This window comes from Colletotrichum abscissum, assembly GCF_030869225.1.
Source record: "Colletotrichum abscissum strain IMI 504890 chromosome Unknown Scaffold_10.1, whole genome shotgun sequence".
NCBI classification, from domain to species: Eukaryota; Fungi; Ascomycota; class Sordariomycetes; order Glomerellales; family Glomerellaceae; genus Colletotrichum; species Colletotrichum abscissum.
Genome location: NW_026849988.1, coordinates 962,473 through 979,107, shown reverse-complemented (window position 1 = coordinate 979,107; position 16,635 = coordinate 962,473). Strand labels below are relative to the sequence as shown.

General features: G+C 51.8%; 7 protein-coding genes across 7 annotated transcripts; 6 read left to right on the top strand and 1 right to left on the bottom strand.

The window, feature by feature from the left end:
• Positions 1-1,844: 1,844 nt before the first annotated feature.
• CABS01_05253 (beta-eliminating lyase) lies at positions 1,845-3,462 on the top strand (the record flags this gene model as incomplete). The annotated part of the gene is made up of 4 exons (XM_060538623.1): positions 1,845-1,866; positions 2,018-2,269; positions 2,324-2,582; positions 2,643-3,462. The coding sequence occupies 4 exons, from the start codon at positions 1,845-1,847 to the stop codon at positions 3,460-3,462; spliced, it is 1,353 nt and encodes a 450-aa protein (XP_060405795.1).
• A 2,338-nt stretch (positions 3,463-5,800) lies between these two features.
• CABS01_05252 (trehalase) lies at positions 5,801-8,042 on the top strand (the record flags this gene model as incomplete). Its single annotated transcript, XM_060538622.1, has 4 exons — positions 5,801-5,979; positions 6,054-6,412; positions 6,480-6,780; positions 6,839-8,042. 4 exons carry the CDS (start codon positions 5,801-5,803, stop codon positions 8,040-8,042), a joined length of 2,043 nt encoding a protein of 680 aa, XP_060405794.1.
• Positions 8,043-8,945: 903 nt separating this feature from the next.
• Positions 8,946-10,028, top strand: CABS01_05251 (SPFH domain/Band 7 family protein; the record flags this gene model as incomplete). Its single annotated transcript, XM_060538621.1, has 3 exons — positions 8,946-9,204; positions 9,294-9,649; positions 9,708-10,028. 3 exons carry the CDS (start codon positions 8,946-8,948, stop codon positions 10,026-10,028), a joined length of 936 nt encoding a protein of 311 aa, XP_060405793.1.
• A 635-nt stretch (positions 10,029-10,663) lies between these two features.
• On the top strand, positions 10,664-11,180 carry CABS01_05250 (ubiquitin family protein; the record flags this gene model as incomplete). Its single annotated transcript, XM_060538620.1, has 4 exons — positions 10,664-10,674; positions 10,756-10,864; positions 10,899-10,981; positions 11,096-11,180. The coding sequence occupies 4 exons, from the start codon at positions 10,664-10,666 to the stop codon at positions 11,178-11,180; spliced, it is 288 nt and encodes a 95-aa protein (XP_060405792.1).
• A 574-nt stretch (positions 11,181-11,754) lies between these two features.
• Positions 11,755-13,002, bottom strand: CABS01_05249 (RNA polymerase II transcription factor SIII subunit A; the record flags this gene model as incomplete). The annotated part of the gene is made up of 1 exon (XM_060538619.1): positions 11,755-13,002. The coding sequence occupies one exon, from the start codon at positions 13,000-13,002 to the stop codon at positions 11,755-11,757; it is 1,248 nt and encodes a 415-aa protein (XP_060405791.1).
• Positions 13,003-13,900: 898 nt separating this feature from the next.
• On the top strand, positions 13,901-15,159 carry CABS01_05248 (transcription initiation factor IIF; the record flags this gene model as incomplete). Its single annotated transcript, XM_060538618.1, has 4 exons — positions 13,901-14,176; positions 14,240-14,513; positions 14,565-14,767; positions 14,818-15,159. The coding sequence occupies 4 exons, from the start codon at positions 13,901-13,903 to the stop codon at positions 15,157-15,159; spliced, it is 1,095 nt and encodes a 364-aa protein (XP_060405790.1).
• A 461-nt stretch (positions 15,160-15,620) lies between these two features.
• On the top strand, positions 15,621-16,484 carry CABS01_05247 (uncharacterized protein; the record flags this gene model as incomplete). The annotated part of the gene is made up of 1 exon (XM_060538617.1): positions 15,621-16,484. One exon carries the CDS (start codon positions 15,621-15,623, stop codon positions 16,482-16,484), a length of 864 nt encoding a protein of 287 aa, XP_060405789.1.
• Between the last annotated feature and the right edge of the window lie 151 nt (positions 16,485-16,635).

Sequence of the window (16,635 nt, the reverse complement as noted above, 5' to 3'; positions counted from 1 at the left end):
GTTCACACGAACCAAGGGAGCCCCTGAAATTGCGTTGAAGAGCAGATCGGTCGAGTTCCATTGTCGAAATTGACAGGCACATGGCGGCACCATGTCTCCTCTCAGCTCGAGGTGGATATGAGTCTCCCATGTCTTGCACTTGCAGACATATGTCCACCCGGGCTACAATTGTGCGTGTGTGGCCTGTTGTCCAGGAGTGTTTGGAGGAATGGTAAGCTTGGCCGGCACATTGAGATACCGTCCGTTCGGCCTTCCGTCTTTGACGTTGATGAGTCCAGGATCAAAGGTGGGACCAATGCCGCTTGCGTTTTCTGTTCATGTAGAAACGCCGAGAAGATAACTCTATTTTATGGTAGTAGATCAGACGAGCCAGCCTGAGAGGGGGAACCTATACAATCTAAGAAAACATATACTGATACTCCCAGCTCAAGAATCATTCTCTTAATGGCCACCAGCACTCGACTCGCCCTTGATGGGAAGTGAGCTGCAAGATGAGCGCGAGAAGGCACGAACATCCGTGGTTCCGTCGTGCGTGGGTAGTGTGAATGTAGAAGATGAGAAGCAGGGGACGTCCTGCGTGATTGGTGCCGCCAACAGGGGTGTAGCAAGAAGAAGCTTTTACCAGGCCGAGTGGGGTCTAGTCACTCCTGACCAGTGGCCCTACGCAGTCGTATGTCTCTCGAACAGGTGAAAGCGCGACAAAGATAAAAGCTGGGCATTGCTGCGCCAAGGTCAACGACGGTAGCTGTCAGCACTGTCGCGCTCCTTTTCCGACGATCAACATGGTATGGCACCGAATGTGCTGAGTAACGCCCCTACGCAAGCTGTGAGGCGCAATCCATCGTCGGCGGAACTCCACCGTCAACAACACCAGAAAAGGACTTTGATGATGGCTGCCTGTTGCGGGTATACACGATGCCGTATGCTATGGCCTAAGAAAAAATTCAAAAGTTCACGATCCCTCATATTAACCCCCCACCTACTCCTGAAAGACAACACAAGCCAAGGTGAAGCTTTCGTCTCAATACCTGCTCAAGAAAGGCCTTCAGAGCTTGGTGTGTCTGAGCAGCCACTGTCCCACCGTCCAGGTTTCAAGTTCTAGCAATGCCATCACGGGCCAAGCCCAACGGGCCCCAGCTTCGAAGCTTGCTCGATTCAAGCACCTATTGGTCTGAAACAAAAACATTCTTCACCGCTGGAGGAGGCTTAGAGCTGAGATGTCAAGACGCCAAGCTGGTGTTCCTGCGACATTTGAAATTATACCGAGTAACGACCCTTTAGGTATATTGTAGCCTTCTCCAATTTTTCTGTGAGACGCATTAGCCAAACCATCGCATGTTAAGTCATTACTCCAGAGCCCCCTGCGGAGATCAAGATAAGATAAGCAACATCAAAAGAGCGCTTGATGTCAAACGCCCCGGCAAGTCGATGCCGAGCCAATAGGTACATACGAGCAAAGCTACGTACGATTTACATAGTTACGTAGTCAGCACGGATAGTAAGTACTTAATTATCCGTACTGACATGAATATATGCGGAAACAGAAGCAACTTGATATACCATCTCTGAAGTAATTGAATGGTAAATTCCAGTAGCACGGATTTACACTCAGCTTTGTGGTCCATTGTTACTGTTGTTGGGCAACTGCCAAGCGTCCAAGACCATCCGTACCTCGGAACTTTCTTGTGGTGCTCCACTCATGACAACGTCGCTGGTTGTTCCACAGCGACCCCGACTCCGACCCCGGACTTGCCAGTTAACGCACCGATACTGCGTATCTGTATGGAGAGCTTGTATACAACCGGCCCACGAAAGCATCTCGTCCCGGCCAGACCCCAGAAAAGATGAATTTGGCAAGGAGAACGAGTAAGTCTAATCCTGCTCAGAAAACAGCTTCATGGTACCAGACACCTCGCTGTTCAATGCCAAAGCACTAGAAATCACTCAAATAAGAGCATCCTACCTTCTTGAAGCTCTTGAAGCCAGGCCGGAACACTAACCAATCGATCACCCACAGTTCCATTCGCCTTGCGCGCGGCATTGAGGCGATCTCATAACCAGCCAACCCCGCAGCTGTCAACGGCCTTCAACGCCCTCACCCGCCACACGCTTCCAGGCTTTGCCGCATCCATCCACACATCATCTCCCCGATCAATTTCAGGAGCCATGTCCCCATCTGCTGTCAGTAACACGAGCAATGGCACTGCTGGTGCCCCTAAGCAGAATGCTTGGGCTGGTCATCTCGGGGCCGCTGGCTTCGACCTAAGAAGTAAGTAAGGACGTCGGCTTGATCAAAGATTGGTAAAGTAACCGTAATTACAAGGTGATACTATGACCACTCCGACGGCTTCGATGCTTGCTGCCATTCAAAATTGCAGTTTGCTAGACGATGTTTTCGTGGAAGACCCCACAACGATGGAACTCGAATCTCACGTCGCAGCTCTTGCTGGCAAGGAGGCCGCTCTCTTGGTTCTCTCCGGGACCATGGGGAACCAAGTAGCGCTCCGAGCCCTCCTCACGCAACCTCCATACAGCGTCTTGAGTGACCATCGCTCACATATTATCAAGTATGAGGCTGGCGGGTTCGTGCATGCCCCTTTAGCTCCCGTACCGTGCGACATCTACTGATTGGTATTCGTCAGCGTTGCTTCGCTTTGTGGCGCCATGATACAACCCGTGGTACCACGCAATGGAGCCTACCTGACACTAGAGGACATTGAGGCCCATGCTGCTCTCGATGACGATGTCCATACCTGTCCTACCAGGGTCATAAGCTTGGAAAACACCCTCGGCGGCGTGGTGACCCCCCTGGCCGAGGTCAAGAGGATCGCAGAGTTTGCACGGAAGAACAACCTTAAGCTTCATTGCGATGGGGCCAGAATGTGGGAGGCTGTTGCCTCTGGAGCCGGTAGTCTCTCCGAATACTGCTCACTATTCGACACGGTTAGCTTGTGCTTCTCAAAGGGTCTCGGTGCTCCGATTGGAAGCATCGTTGTGGGCGACGCAGCGCAAATCAAGCACGCCCGCTGGGTGCGCAAGTCTATCGGCGGTGGTCTCCGGCAGTCTGGAGTGGTAGCAGCTCCTGCTAGGATTGCCGTTGACGAGACGTTCGGAAAGGGGCCCAATGGCGAGGGTGGTCTTTTGAAGTCGTCTCATGAGACCGCAAAGAGAATCGGGGAACTCTGGACTAGTCTCGGTGGCAAGCTTACCCTTCCGGTCGACACCAACATGTGCTGGCTTGATTTAGATGCTGCTGGGTGCAGCACCCAGGATTTCATCGCGTTTGGGGCGGAATTGGGACTGAAGCTCATTGGCAACAGATTGGTTATCCATTATCAAATTGCCCAGAACCAAGACAGGGTTCTGCCTAAGCTAGAGCAAGTCTTTCGGCGAGCTCTGGAGGGCGGTAGTCAGACAACAGGAGGGGAGAAGGGCCCAACGAACATGTACCAGCCGCGTTAAGATTGAACGTGGTTTCTCGGGTTTGCTTGGACTTGATATTCCTCATACGATGCCAACTTCAATCAACGATGTTACGTCTCTATGCTATAATCATCTGAGGCTGTCACAGCTTCGGCCTTCGTGTCAGTTGACTATGACCCGATTGCGTGAAGAAAGTAAGCCTTGCTGGCTGCCCTTTCAGGGTTCTACTTAGGGCAGCTGATGTAAGACGAGCGACCCTTGCTTCATCCCTGTCGTCTCAACAAGTCAATCATTGTGAAAGACGGGGCAACCGTCCAAAATATTATGTATGGCGAGCAAAACCAGACATCATGCTTGAGGTCTGCAACCAAACTTTGGTGTGCAAAATATCAAAAACGAATTCTATCATTCAGGATGGCCCATGATCAAGCCATTTGGCATATGTCATTCTCACGAATAAATATTTACTACGCGCCGTCGGCCTTGACTCGAGAACTCCGTTGCCGATTGCAGGTTCTGAAAGAGGTGTATACGCATTCAAGTGCGGTAGATGAAGATGGCTCTGGCGCGAAGTGAAATTAAACCGTGATCAAGGTTGCTACGGCGCGCTGCACGAACGTGGATCAGCTTTGCAGGCGTTTGTACATGCAATGCCGGCTTGAAGTGCCGATGAGTAAAATGACTGAGAAGTCAAATGTAACATATCATCGAGCATAAAGTACCTACATATTGATAGGGAGTTGGAATACGACAGCCCCAATGGTCGTTGGCCAATATTTAATATCAATGTGGTCAACCCTCATCCCTCAAGATGCCTTCAACTCTCGAAAGCGAGTGGTTGTCGTAAATCAACTTGTGGGAGTTTCAAGACCGATGGGAACGGGATTTCCTACGATTACACGTCAACAGATGTAACAAAATATTGGGTTTCTCCCACACCACCTGAGAATCTCGCTCTCGCTCCTCTCCAGGCACAAAAGCTACACAAGGAGGTAGACCCTTGGGCAAAAAAGTTGAAAGTACGGAGTACATCGCTGGCAATCGTTTTGTTGCACGTGGGGAAAGCATCACTCGCACATCGCCTGCGCCTCCGTGTCTCGACGATGGGCAGACAGCAGAAGAAGAAGAAAGAAAATGCAAACGCGGAACATTGAAGACCTCGAGGGTTACTCCAACGCCGCTGACATCGTTGTGTGGACAAACGTACAGGTGGTATCTGTATTCGAATGCATCAAGACAACGTTCGGAGCAATTTCCGGAGGAGTGTGGGGAAAGCTGTATCCGGGACCGCCGAGCTTCTCCGCAGAGCCCGGCTCATTTGTCCAATAACAATTACCGCATGGTCTGGCGAGCACCGAACAAAGCCTTTAATACCCCGCTAAACAGGCATTCTTACCGCAATTCCCAAGACAAGACTAATACCAAGTTCGCAAGATCCCACGGTCATCCTTGCTGACGTCACAATACCTGTCGGTCCAAGTGGGATGACATACGATGCTCGTCACCCATACTTTCCGCCTACCCTTGCACTAATACGCCTAGCCTGGTGGCACATCATGCTCATGGACGTTTCTGGAGCTAGAAGCTTCTCCCAGAGCTGGGAAACCGCTGAGAAGCTGAGAGGAAACAAAACAGGCGGCCAATCGGTGCTATGACGCTCGTACCGCGGCTCTACCACGGCTCCCCAAAGGACTGGATCATGCGGGGAAAGCTGCACGTCGTCTGCAAGCAGGACTGGGGAAGCCAGCCAGCCAGCCAGCTTCATTTCTCGGTGTCTGTCTCTCTGCCTTGCTCGACGTGACAGCGCCCTTGTCTCGATTGGTAAAAGTTGCGTGTTGTGGCGTCCAACGTGTCGTCTGCCATGCCGCGAACCCAAGATGCCTGCGATGGCGCAGAATTGACTCGGACCCAGCATATTCCAAGCCCAACGGCGCCGAACAACGGTAACCTTCTGCTCGGCCGCCCACGTAAACCCGCAGGAAACGAAGGAGATTTCAAAATTGTGTTGGTCATTATGTCTAACATCCTGGGAAAGCCTATGTACATACATTTGGGTTCACTGCCCCCCTGGTACCGGCCCGGGTCTGCCCTGGCCTTGCTGCGGTACTTGTCCATCTCAGGCGACCGACGATCCCTCCTGGCGACGAACCCGTCCAAGCTTCCCCTCCCGACCTAAGGCAAGTGAAGCTACAGCCGATCCTGGTGGGTAGCCTGGCAGCTTCCCATATGCATAATGTGCTTCCCTCTGTGCCCATTTATACCTGGTCGTAAGCCACTTCATCCGAAGTGAACACCTCGTCTGCGTCCCTGGATCTACCCGTTCAATAATACTACCATTGTGTATATACTAGCTCCTCCGAGAGCTCAATTGAACGCCATGGTCAACTTTGCGCTGGCCCTCGCCGCTGTAGCTGTCTTGCCTCGGACAGCTCAGGCTTTGTATGAGAATGGGTCTGTTGTCGCTCCTTGCGACTCGCCCATTTACTGCCATGGCGACATCTTGAAAGAAGTTGAACTGGCAAGGCCGTTCTCAGACTCCAAGACATTTGTAGACATGTGAGTGCCCATTGACATCACCATGTGACCAAAATTCGGCCTAGGCTCTCTACTGACATATCCCTACTCGAAAGGCCTGCAATTAAGTCCCTGGAAGAGATACAAGCAGCATTCAATAATCTGTCGAAACCCTTGAGTAATAATACTGCACTCAATGACTTCCTACGCGCCAATTTCGCCGCAGCAGGTGGTGAGCTCAAGGAAGTACCCAAGGACCAATTGAAGACGGACCCAAAGTTTCTCGACAAGATCAACGATACAGTGATCAAGGAATTCTCTCAGAAGGTCATTGCCATCTGGCCGGACTTGACCCGCACCTATGCTGGCTCTGCAAGCAACTGCACAACATGTCCGAACAGCTTTATCCCAGTCAACCACACCTTTGTGGTTGCCGGAGGCCGATTCCGCGAGCCTTACTATTGGGACTCTTTCTGTAAGAACACACTACTGAAGTTCATGTTCGTATGGCGAGTTGTCAACTGACTTTCAATGTCATGTAGGGATTCTTGAGGGTCTCTTACGTACGGGTGGCGCTTTCACTGAGATCTCCAAGAATGTTATCGAAAACTTCTTGGATCTCGTGGAAAAACTCGGATTTGTGCCCAATGGCGCTCGAATCTACTATCTGAACCGTTCACAGCCGCCATTGCTGGCACAGATGGTGCGCCTCTATGTCGAGTATACAAGCGACCGGAGCATACTAGAACGCGCAATCCCTCTCCTTATCAAGGAGCATGAATTCTGGATGACAAACAGAACTGTTGAAGTCAACAAAAACGGGACTACATACACTCTGAATCAGTCAGTAAAATATCAAGACCTTCAAACTTAGTAGCTTGTAGCTAACATCAAGGATCAGATACAACGTCACCAACACACAACCAAGACCCGAATCATACAGAGAAGACTACGTCACTGCTTCGAACGCTTCCTACTACTCAACCAACGGAATCATTTACCCCGAGGTCGAGAAATTGAACGACACCGAAAAGGCCCGTGTGTATGCCAATCTTGCGTCCGGTGCAGAGAGTGGCTGGGACTACAGCTCACGATGGCTTTCTCGACCTGCAGATGCGGCGAGGGACGTCTACTTCCCTCTCCGATCTCTCAACGTTCTGGAAACTGTCCCTGTGGAGCTGAACTCCATCTTGTACTGGAATGAGATGACCATTGCTGCGCTACTCAACTCCACAAACAACGGCACGGGAGCAGTGGCTTGGACTGAACTTGCCACCAAACGAAGTCAAGCTATGTACGATTTGATGTGGAACTCGACCCTTTCAAGCTACTTTGACTACAACGTGACATCAGGAGGGCAGAATATCTACATTCCGAAAGATGATGATGCCAGCACTCTTGAAACGAACACCGCCGAAGCAGAACAACAAGTTCTCTTTTCGGTTTCCCAATTTTACCCGTTCTGGACAGGAGCGGCACCCTCTCACCTCAAGAATAACCCTTACGCGGTAAAGCAAGCCTACCAGCGTGTTGAGAAGTATCTAGACATCAAGAAGGGCGGTATCCCCGCCACAAACCTCAAGACAGGTCAACAGTGGGATCAGCCCAACGTCTGGCCGCCCTTGATGCACGTTCTTATGGAAGGTCTCCGCAGGACACCTGCGACCTTTGGAGAGTCGGATCCCGCCTGGCGTGATGTCCAGAGTCTCGCCCTCCGCCTCGGGCAACGGTACCTGGACTCTACCTTTTGCACGTGGTACGCTACAGGGGGTTCAACCAGCGAGACTCCTCAGCTCCAGGGCTTGACCGCCCAGAGCGTCGGAACCATGTTTGAGAAGTACGGCGATAACTCAACCAACGTTGCGGGTGGCGGTGGAGAATATGAAGTGGTTGAAGGATTCGGCTGGACGAACGGTGTTCTCCTCTGGGCCGTTGATGTGTTTGGAAATGACTTGAAGAGGCCCGACTGCGGGAACATCACCGCAGCCAACGTGCATCCCGCTAAGAGAAGTTTGCCTCAACGCGCGGTAGAATTAGATTCCTACGATGCTTCATGGATCAAGAAGTTTGGTAGACGCGCTGAAGAGGCCGCAAGGAGGGTGTAGAGTCGAAAATGAGCTGACCTGCGATGACAATATTCTGTTAGTGTATCGCGATAGTATCACAGTGTTGAGGCTGTCCAAATGGGGATGCCGGTATGCTTTAGGAGCGCCATCAGGCTAATAATATCTTCACGACGTTTACGTAGACTCACTCTTTGAGATGTTGATCGCAGTGCTCTCTACCTGGCGTTGACGCAACCAAATGTTTGCCAACGACGTGGTAGGTGAGCTAGCCCATGGTGTAGACCTCTTCGACTTGAGTCAAGATCCACCTGAAATTGCTCTCATAGATGAAGGCGAATGGTAGAAAAAAAGTCTGGCCCTAAGCTGCCTCCAGTTTCTGTCAGTCGTCTTCGATGTTTGCTGACCTGCAGCGCAGGTGCCCGAGCTTGAGACTTTTACCGAAGTATACAAAGCGCCCAACCATGATCCAATATTTCATGGAACCGGATGATATATCAAAAACCACCTGATCCGCTTCATGTCGTGAAGATAAGAGTTGAAGCTGCTCTCACACATGGAAGCTGGCTTGCTTGTTATGATGGGCCAGCTCTGGCCAGATGGTAACAGCTGAGGACTTGAGCAGGTAAGTAATCCGGGGGTGGTCTGTGCGTCTTCCAGGTTGATGACGGCTCGAACGAACCGGGAGTTGCCTGAGGTGCTTGCCAGCTGCCGCCGCGGGCACACTCCAAAGCCGAGAGCACCGGCCAACACCATTTTTTGAGCTCCGCCAGACGAACCGTGACGTTGAATACTGATCTGACAAAGCTCCACCATCTGCTTTCCTATTCCGAAGCTCCAGCAACCCACAGTCAATCGACCGCAAAACAGCACCGATCGAAGCTCCCTTGCCTCGAGCTGAATACCCATCGAACCGACGCGCCGCGCCCACGCCCGAACTTAATCATGTCTGGAGGAAGAAATCCCATGGAGGAGGCCTACGAGCGCTTCAGGGCCGTCGCTCAACAGCAGCAGAAGCGCGGCGGCTTCGGCGGTGGCGGCATGCCTGGCGGCCCTCGCGGCGCTGGCATGGGACTTGCCGGTCTGGTTCTTTTGGGAGGTGCTGCCTTCGTGGCCCAGAATGCGCTATTCAACGTCGATGGTGGCCACAGAGCGATCAAGTACCGGAGGACAACGGGTGTGAGCAAGGAGATCTACAGCGAAGGTAGGCAGCACCCCTCCACACCACTTGAGGAGGCACCGTTCCCCTTGATATTGGTAATGAAAACGTGCTGACAGTTTTTCTCTTCTCAGGAACCCACTTGATCATCCCCTGGTTCGAGACCCCCGTCACCTACGATGTTCGCGCGAAGCCCAGAAACGTCGCCTCTCTCACTGGAACCAAGGACTTACAGATGGTCAACATCACCTGCCGTGTTCTTTCCAGGCCTGATGTTAAGGCCCTGCCTCAGATCTACCGCACTCTCGGCACAGACTACGACGAGAGAGTGCTTCCATCCATCGTCAATGAGGTTCTGAAGAGCGTTGTTGCTCAATTCAACGCTTCCCAACTCATTACCCAGAGAGAGATGGTTGCCAAGTTGGTTCGCGAGAACCTCTCCCGCCGTGCTGCACGGTTTAATATTCTGCTGGACGATGTGTCCCTGACGGTATGTAAACGACACTCCAATGAAACCCCCATGATGCCTTGCTAACTATTTGCCATAGCACCTTGCCTTTTCCCCGGAATTCACAGCTGCCGTTGAGGCGAAGCAGGTTGCCCAGCAAGAGGCTCAGCGCGCGGCGTTCGTTGTCGACAAGGCTCGCCAGGAGAAGCAGGCCATGGTTGTCAAGGCCCAGGGTGAGGCTCGCTCTGCTGAGCTGATTGGAGATGCCATCAAGAAGAGCAAGGCCTACGTCGAGCTGAAGAAGATTGAGAACGCGCGCGCCATTGCTCAACAGATGCAGGAGTCCGGCAGCAAGAACCGTTTGTTGCTTGACTCTGAGGGACTGGGCCTGAACGTGTTTGATGATAGCGAGAAGAAATAAGGCATCGGCATTTGGGCGCGAATTCTCCACACTGTACTCTTACAACATCGAAAACTGGCATGGACTTGTATAATAATGAAAAAAATCGCCTCTGAGAGCTTCGAGGACACTTCATCTGCAAACGTAGGAGGCTCGAAAGGGTTGGTGGAAAATCAATCCATGTACAACAAACAGAACCGCTTCAGTAATTCTGGTACAGCACAATAGAAAATTCCACACCGTGAATGTCCCTCGTTACGTTGCTCATCTGTAAAGTACTTTACAGTAGCAAGCTTGCTACGTTTGGGATTGTCTTTCGTATGTTGAAGTACTTTCTTCGACAGCCGTCGATCTATTTGCAGCACAGGCCGTCGGAACTGGTGGATGCCTGCACAGCTTTAAGACGTGCCTGGGGTGGGCCCGGGCATCTCAGAGGTCCCCCTCCCCTGCTCAGCTTACAGAAGGGCCCCTCCCCCACCACGACTTCCTGCCTGCGGATAGCTCGAGACTAATCGTACAACCGTCACATCCTCAACCAACAAACCGCACGACCCCGCCAAGTCGAATTCGAATACCACACAGCCTCGCATTTTGTACCTCCCCTCGAAACCAAAACCAAGCCCATAGATTGTTGTCGCCATTTCACACACGCCACAATGTTAATCAAGTATGCGCATCTCTGCCCTCCGGACCTCTGGAGGCGGTGACCCGACTGTACCCATTCGAATAAACTGCTTACGCCAACTAGGGTGCGAACGCTTACCGGCAAGGAGATTGAGCTGGACATCGAGAACGAATACAAGGCGCGTACCCATCCGACACATTGCCCACTGAATACAACGGACGGGGACAGAGAGGTGGAGAATAGAACGCTGACCAACCTTGCAATAGGTCTCTCAGATCAAGGAGAAGGTTGAGGAGAAGGAAGGCATCCCGCCCGTGCAGCAAAGACTCATCTACGGTGGAAAGCAAATGTAAGGTGTAATCCTCTTGGAGCGTGAAATCATGCTTCCGCCAGTGTGATGGGGCTGGGGGAGCTTGGGAGAATTTCCTACGGAGACCATTCCGCTGACAAGATGCTTGAACAGGGTCGACGACAAGTCCGCATCTGAATATGGCCTCGAGGCTGGCGCTACATTGCATTTGGTTCTCGCCCTTCGAGGTGGAAACTAGATCTGTCTCTGGCAATGGCTTTGAGCATGAGAAGACAGGCCAGTAAACAATACGCAGCTCAGGTGTTTTCAGCGTTCTTGAGACGGAGCATTCATCGGCTACAGAGCCGATAGGGGATGATATGCAGTAGCGACGTCCATTTGCGACATGGAAGTATAGAATATTGCCTGTCCAAAGGGTGGGGGTTCTCAAGGCAGGCTAGAATGCCAGGCTTAACTCTCAAAAGCTAACTCCTGGATTGGGATTTGGCACCAAGGGAACCAAAATCTAGCGTGTAAAGGCAGCCTGCGATAATCCGCACATGGAGAATGAAGCTAGTCACATGAACACAGCATGGGATCAAACAAATGGTGCTGAGTTGAAAGCCAATGCACGGTCAAGCATCTTCAAACGAGTTCAATTTCACCCTGCCATGATGGGCAGAACGACCATGCGAAGCCTGAGGGTATACCATAACCTACCCAACGCCTGAATTCCAATGCTATGTGACCTGTCCCTATACCAACGCCCGACGACCTTTCATTTTACAATACTCGTGATTCCTCATTTTAGCCATACCTGATGATACTGTCCTTCAGCGTCTAGTCTTCTTTTTCGGCATGAAAATGTCGACAGCCTTTCTCTTTCTGGGCAGCTCCTGATTGCCCAGAATTGGACGAGCTTGTTGCGCTTCGTCCAACGACGCTGGCAAAGGAGGAGATTGCGGGCCGCTGTTCTGAGCAAGTACTTTGTGCGTGCGGGAATAATCCATACTCGCAGAGGATGATGGCTCGGGTCTGGTTGGTGGACGCTCAACTCTGATATTGCTTTTGGGCCGAGCAGCGTTTCCGAGAATACCACCCCCACGTCGCAAGCCCGATGTTTGCGAACTAGAGGTAGATCTTGCAGATGTGGAAGAATTGCGATCCTTGTATGCTGAGGATTGGGAAGGGTTTGTAGGCATGGAGGAAGCTGCCGTATCCCGACTGTGGCGAGAGGAAGATACTATGTTCTTGTTCTTCTTCGGCGTTCCCTCATCGCTGAACAAATCACCGTCTTCGCCGTCTGATGAATCGGAAACGTATGTGGCTTTGGACTGGGGAGTGACATATGTGGAATGTGTGGGCGGGCGACTGCTGGTAGATGTTGGCCGAAAGACTGGTTGGCTTGAGATTCGGTGCTCAGCAGCCATCGAGGGCGGGGCCTGTTTCAATCGAGGGGCCCTGATCATGCCAGTTGGTACAGCCATGGTGCTTCTTATGCCGACAATCTCTTTAGCCTCTCTACGGGCTTTCTTCATGACGCTGGCGCCCGTCGTCATCTTCATTCTGCTTCCGGCGGCCCAGCTCAGGGAACTCGGGAGCTCCCTCTTTCCTCGAGGCTGCGTTGAAAAGGTGCGACCGGTCTTGGGTGGCTTGGGCAAAAACCTAGCGAACTTGGGGTCTACGATTCTGCTGACGTTGTTGTCCTTCTTCTGCTGGAGCCCCTGGACCCTGGCGAGAAGCTCGGCCTCAGCCTGTTGCTGAGCCTCGCGGCGTTCCTCCGCATATCTCTCGTATATCTTGTACCACTTTGACGGATTCTTAGGCGCGTAATTCTTTTCGTGGCTTTCGGATGGAAATTCCTTCTTGATAAGGCGCAGCCAAAGCTCGGAGGTTTCGCCCTGTATGAAAGGGGAGTTTAACTCGATCTCTCGGAGCTGAGCCGGGTTCGTGACTCTGAGGAGGATTTCGCGAACATGGTGGTATTGGAGGGCGTCGCCATTGCCGACACTGCTGAGTTCTGTGATGTGTCTCTGGCACATAGCAATGCACAGTTCGGCAAGTGACTTAGTCGGCGCCATGGTGAGTGATGTAGGTGAATTCTTGAAGAGGGCCTAGCTGATGGTCGTTGCCGCCGTGATGAGAGCGCTCGGTCGTAAGGTCGTTGATGGGGAACTGGCGAATCGCAGGCTCATCGTTCAAATAATGGATGTAGTGGGTATTTAGGTAATTCGAATAGTAGGTTATTGTACCAGAATGTTTCTGTCTTGCTAGAGGGGACCCCTCGAGGCTCTGTGGTAACAGGCCGAGCCGATAAGAAGTACTATACTCAAAGATCAGATATTCGTTGTTGCTGGAGTATGTAAGTGATGGCGGGAAGTTGCAGGTGGATGGGTCCTTTTAAAGAGGTCACGAACACTGAAGTGCCAGATCCGTAGTGGGGCATGCGGCTTTTAAGTGGCTCCCAAAGCTGACCTGGACGGGCCCTTGTCATAGAGCTAAGGCAGACCGTGACTGTCACTGGGGTACCTCGAAGGATAAATGATGGCCGGGCTCATTGTGCAAATAGGTTTGCTTCTAATAATGAATGATTGAGACCTCCGGGCTCGGACATTTGACTTGCTCATATTACGAACCAAGGCAGATGTCAAAGTATTATGGTGTTAGTATTTGGATTCGAGAAATAGTCGAGTGGCATGGTAGGTACTTGAACCTCCAAAAGTCGAGGTTGGCTCCGATTCACCCATGTCACATGATGACTGAGCTAGTCTACTTCGGGGCACAAAGGTACCTCCAGGCTACTGCATTGAGTGGATCTTGACTGCCACTCGTAGCTTCTCTGTTGCTTGCTGTGACGGAGCTAAGATAGATGTGGACTATCCTGATCCCTCTGCCGTCATTGCAAAAAACACCAACTCTTCCTCGACTTCGCGACCTTGGATAGCAACGGAGCATTTGAGGTAATCCCGAATATTCAATATGGCGGACTCAACATACATCAAGCCGGAGCCATATATGAAGCCCGATCCCGAAGCCATACCTGCCGCTCCTGTCGACGACGATGACCTATACGAAGATGCTGGCGATCTGGAGTTCTTCGACCAGTTCGGTGATCAAGGCTCCTTCGGCCAGGCATATCTAGCACGCGTTCCGAAGGACCTGTGGGAAGCATGGGATAGCTTGCCGGATGACGCAGAAATCGAGATTGGCACCATGCGACAGTGGGATGTGGTCCGTCCAGATGGTAGCGTTGAGGTACTGTGATATACGCGACGCGACAAGTCTGGATCGACGGTTGAGCTAACTTTTTTTGCGCAGCACCGTTTCAAAATGTTACTCAATTCCGACCGCGCCGAGCACCAGCTGATGCCGAAAGAATACGACTTAGAGATGGGCAAGGAGATCGCGCGCAGCACGTTCGTTTTCACCGAGGAGGACCTACCTGGCTTCAAGGCCAAATCCAAGGCGCGAACAGATGCTGCAAACGCTGGCATTCCGGCTCGATTCCTGAGACCCAAGACGGAGAAGGTAGAGAAGAAACCATTCGAGAAGGGTCGCAAATGGCAACCCTACTACCGCAAAGCGATCCCAAGTCAGTTTGATGCTCTCCAAGTGGCGCAGATCAGCGGCTAATTCAACGCAGAGAAGACAAAGATTGCCGCTAGGATCCAGTACGAGCTGGCGTGCAAGCCAGTCGATAACGCGGAGAGCCAGGCAATTCTTCAACGGAAGCAAGTCGAGGCTCAGCGGCCCAAGCATACCCTGCAGATCATGGAACAGCGCGCAGCCAACAGCATTATCCACCATGGCTCTGCAGCTGCGGTTGAGAAGTTTGGCTCCTTCATTGTGAGTAGCACTCAGTGGGAACTGGTAGATCCAGTACTAATGGAGAATAGAAAACGTCTGCGCCTACCAAGGCCACCAAGCCGAAGAAATCCGAAAACAGATCCGCCCGCATGTCGGAGGAACAACTGTTGGATGGTCTCATGGAGGCTTTCAGGAAGTACGAGTACTGGAAGATGTCGATTCTCAAGGCTAGATTTGACCAGCCCGAGGCTTTCTTACGCCAGACATTGGAAAAGATAGCGGTACTTAACAGGTCCGGCATTCACGCCAACGAGTGGTCGCTTCAGGAGCACTTGAAGAGCATGGCGTCCGGCGCCACTAATGAGACGGCACCGGAGGAAGCCGCCGCAGAGGACGACGATGACGAAGTGGTTATGGAGGATGTTGTCTAGTGACCATTCGCAATTATACACAGATCGGGCACAGGAACCGCAGGGTATCGCAAGGCGTTTGGAAGGGAATTTTTTTTTCGCATGGAAAGTCTTGGATGGAGGTGGCTCTTACAGTTAGGGACTTTTTGATACCCCCTGGGACACTAGGTGACGACACACGTGTCGAAGGGTTTGCAGCTGTCCCTCCCATCACAGAACGATAGAGCAAAGCAGAGAAAGCGATATACACTCTGCCTGGGATGCACTCGATGAAGTCCACATCCGATGGTGGTAGCAACAGAGTGTCCACTGTCCCGACTATTGACATGAGCATGGCTGTCTTTCTTTCCTAGTCCAACACCACTTGTGATCAAAGTGGGGAAGTGCACAGTCATCATCACTCGACTTCATCGGCTTGGATCCAACTAAGCCAATCTTCCCAAACACAACGTCAAGACCGTGCTATATCACGTGTTGCGGAAATGCCCCCTTTAACTCCCATTCTCGTGTTGGACTTTGATGGTACCATTACGACAAAGGATACGATTGGTACATTGGCAGAAATCGGCCTCCAATTCCAGCAGCAGCGCGGGGTTGATCTCTCTTCAAAATGGCAGCAGATCCTGCTAGATTACAGCAAAGACCATGCCAACCATGTGTCCACGTATCTTCCAATCGCAGATGACAGATCCTCGCTCAAAGACGAGCTCGCCTTCTTGCGGGGTCTGAAGGAGGTTGAAATGCTATCAGTCCAGAGAGTCGAGAGCTCAGGCATCTTCCGGGGCATCGGCCTGGAATATCTTACACTTGCCGGTGAAACTTGTCGAAAGGAAGGGAGAGTCAAGTTAAGGGATGGTTTTGCGGAGCTCATGAATGCTGCCAGAGAGAAGGGCTGGTCCGTCGCAGTAGTCTCCGTCAACTGGTCTAGATCATTCATCAAGGGTGTCCTCTCAGACTATAGCGTCGACGTTGTCGCTAATGAGATCGAGCTGAACGGAAGCATCTCAGGGCCGGAAATAGCAGGCTCATCAACAAGGCAGGCATCTTTGATGACGTGCGAGGATAAGCTGCGAGCCCTTCGAACATTGGCGGCTCGGCGAGGAGTAGAGGATGTTGGGGCGCTGGTGTATTTTGGCGACTCCACTACGGATATTGAGTGTCTTTTGGCAACCCGAGGAGTTGTGATATCGTCCAACGCCGAGTCGAGTTCGATATCGACTCTGAGGAGAATAGGGTACCAAGTGCCAAAGGTGGATAATGTTCAGGCGCCCGGAGGCACAGCATGGGCATCAACCTTTGTAGAGGTTCTCGAAAGTGAATACCTGTCTTTCAAGAAGTCCACATAATAAACCTCTAGTCTTCTAAACAATGCTAGTTGATCCTTTGGTCGTGACGATGTTATGTTAGGCAGTGCTGTTGTCTCGCATCCTTTGTTCAGACATCCCGCCTGATAACGACACAAGATCTCGATCCCCTTTGTTAACTTTGGTAGAAAAC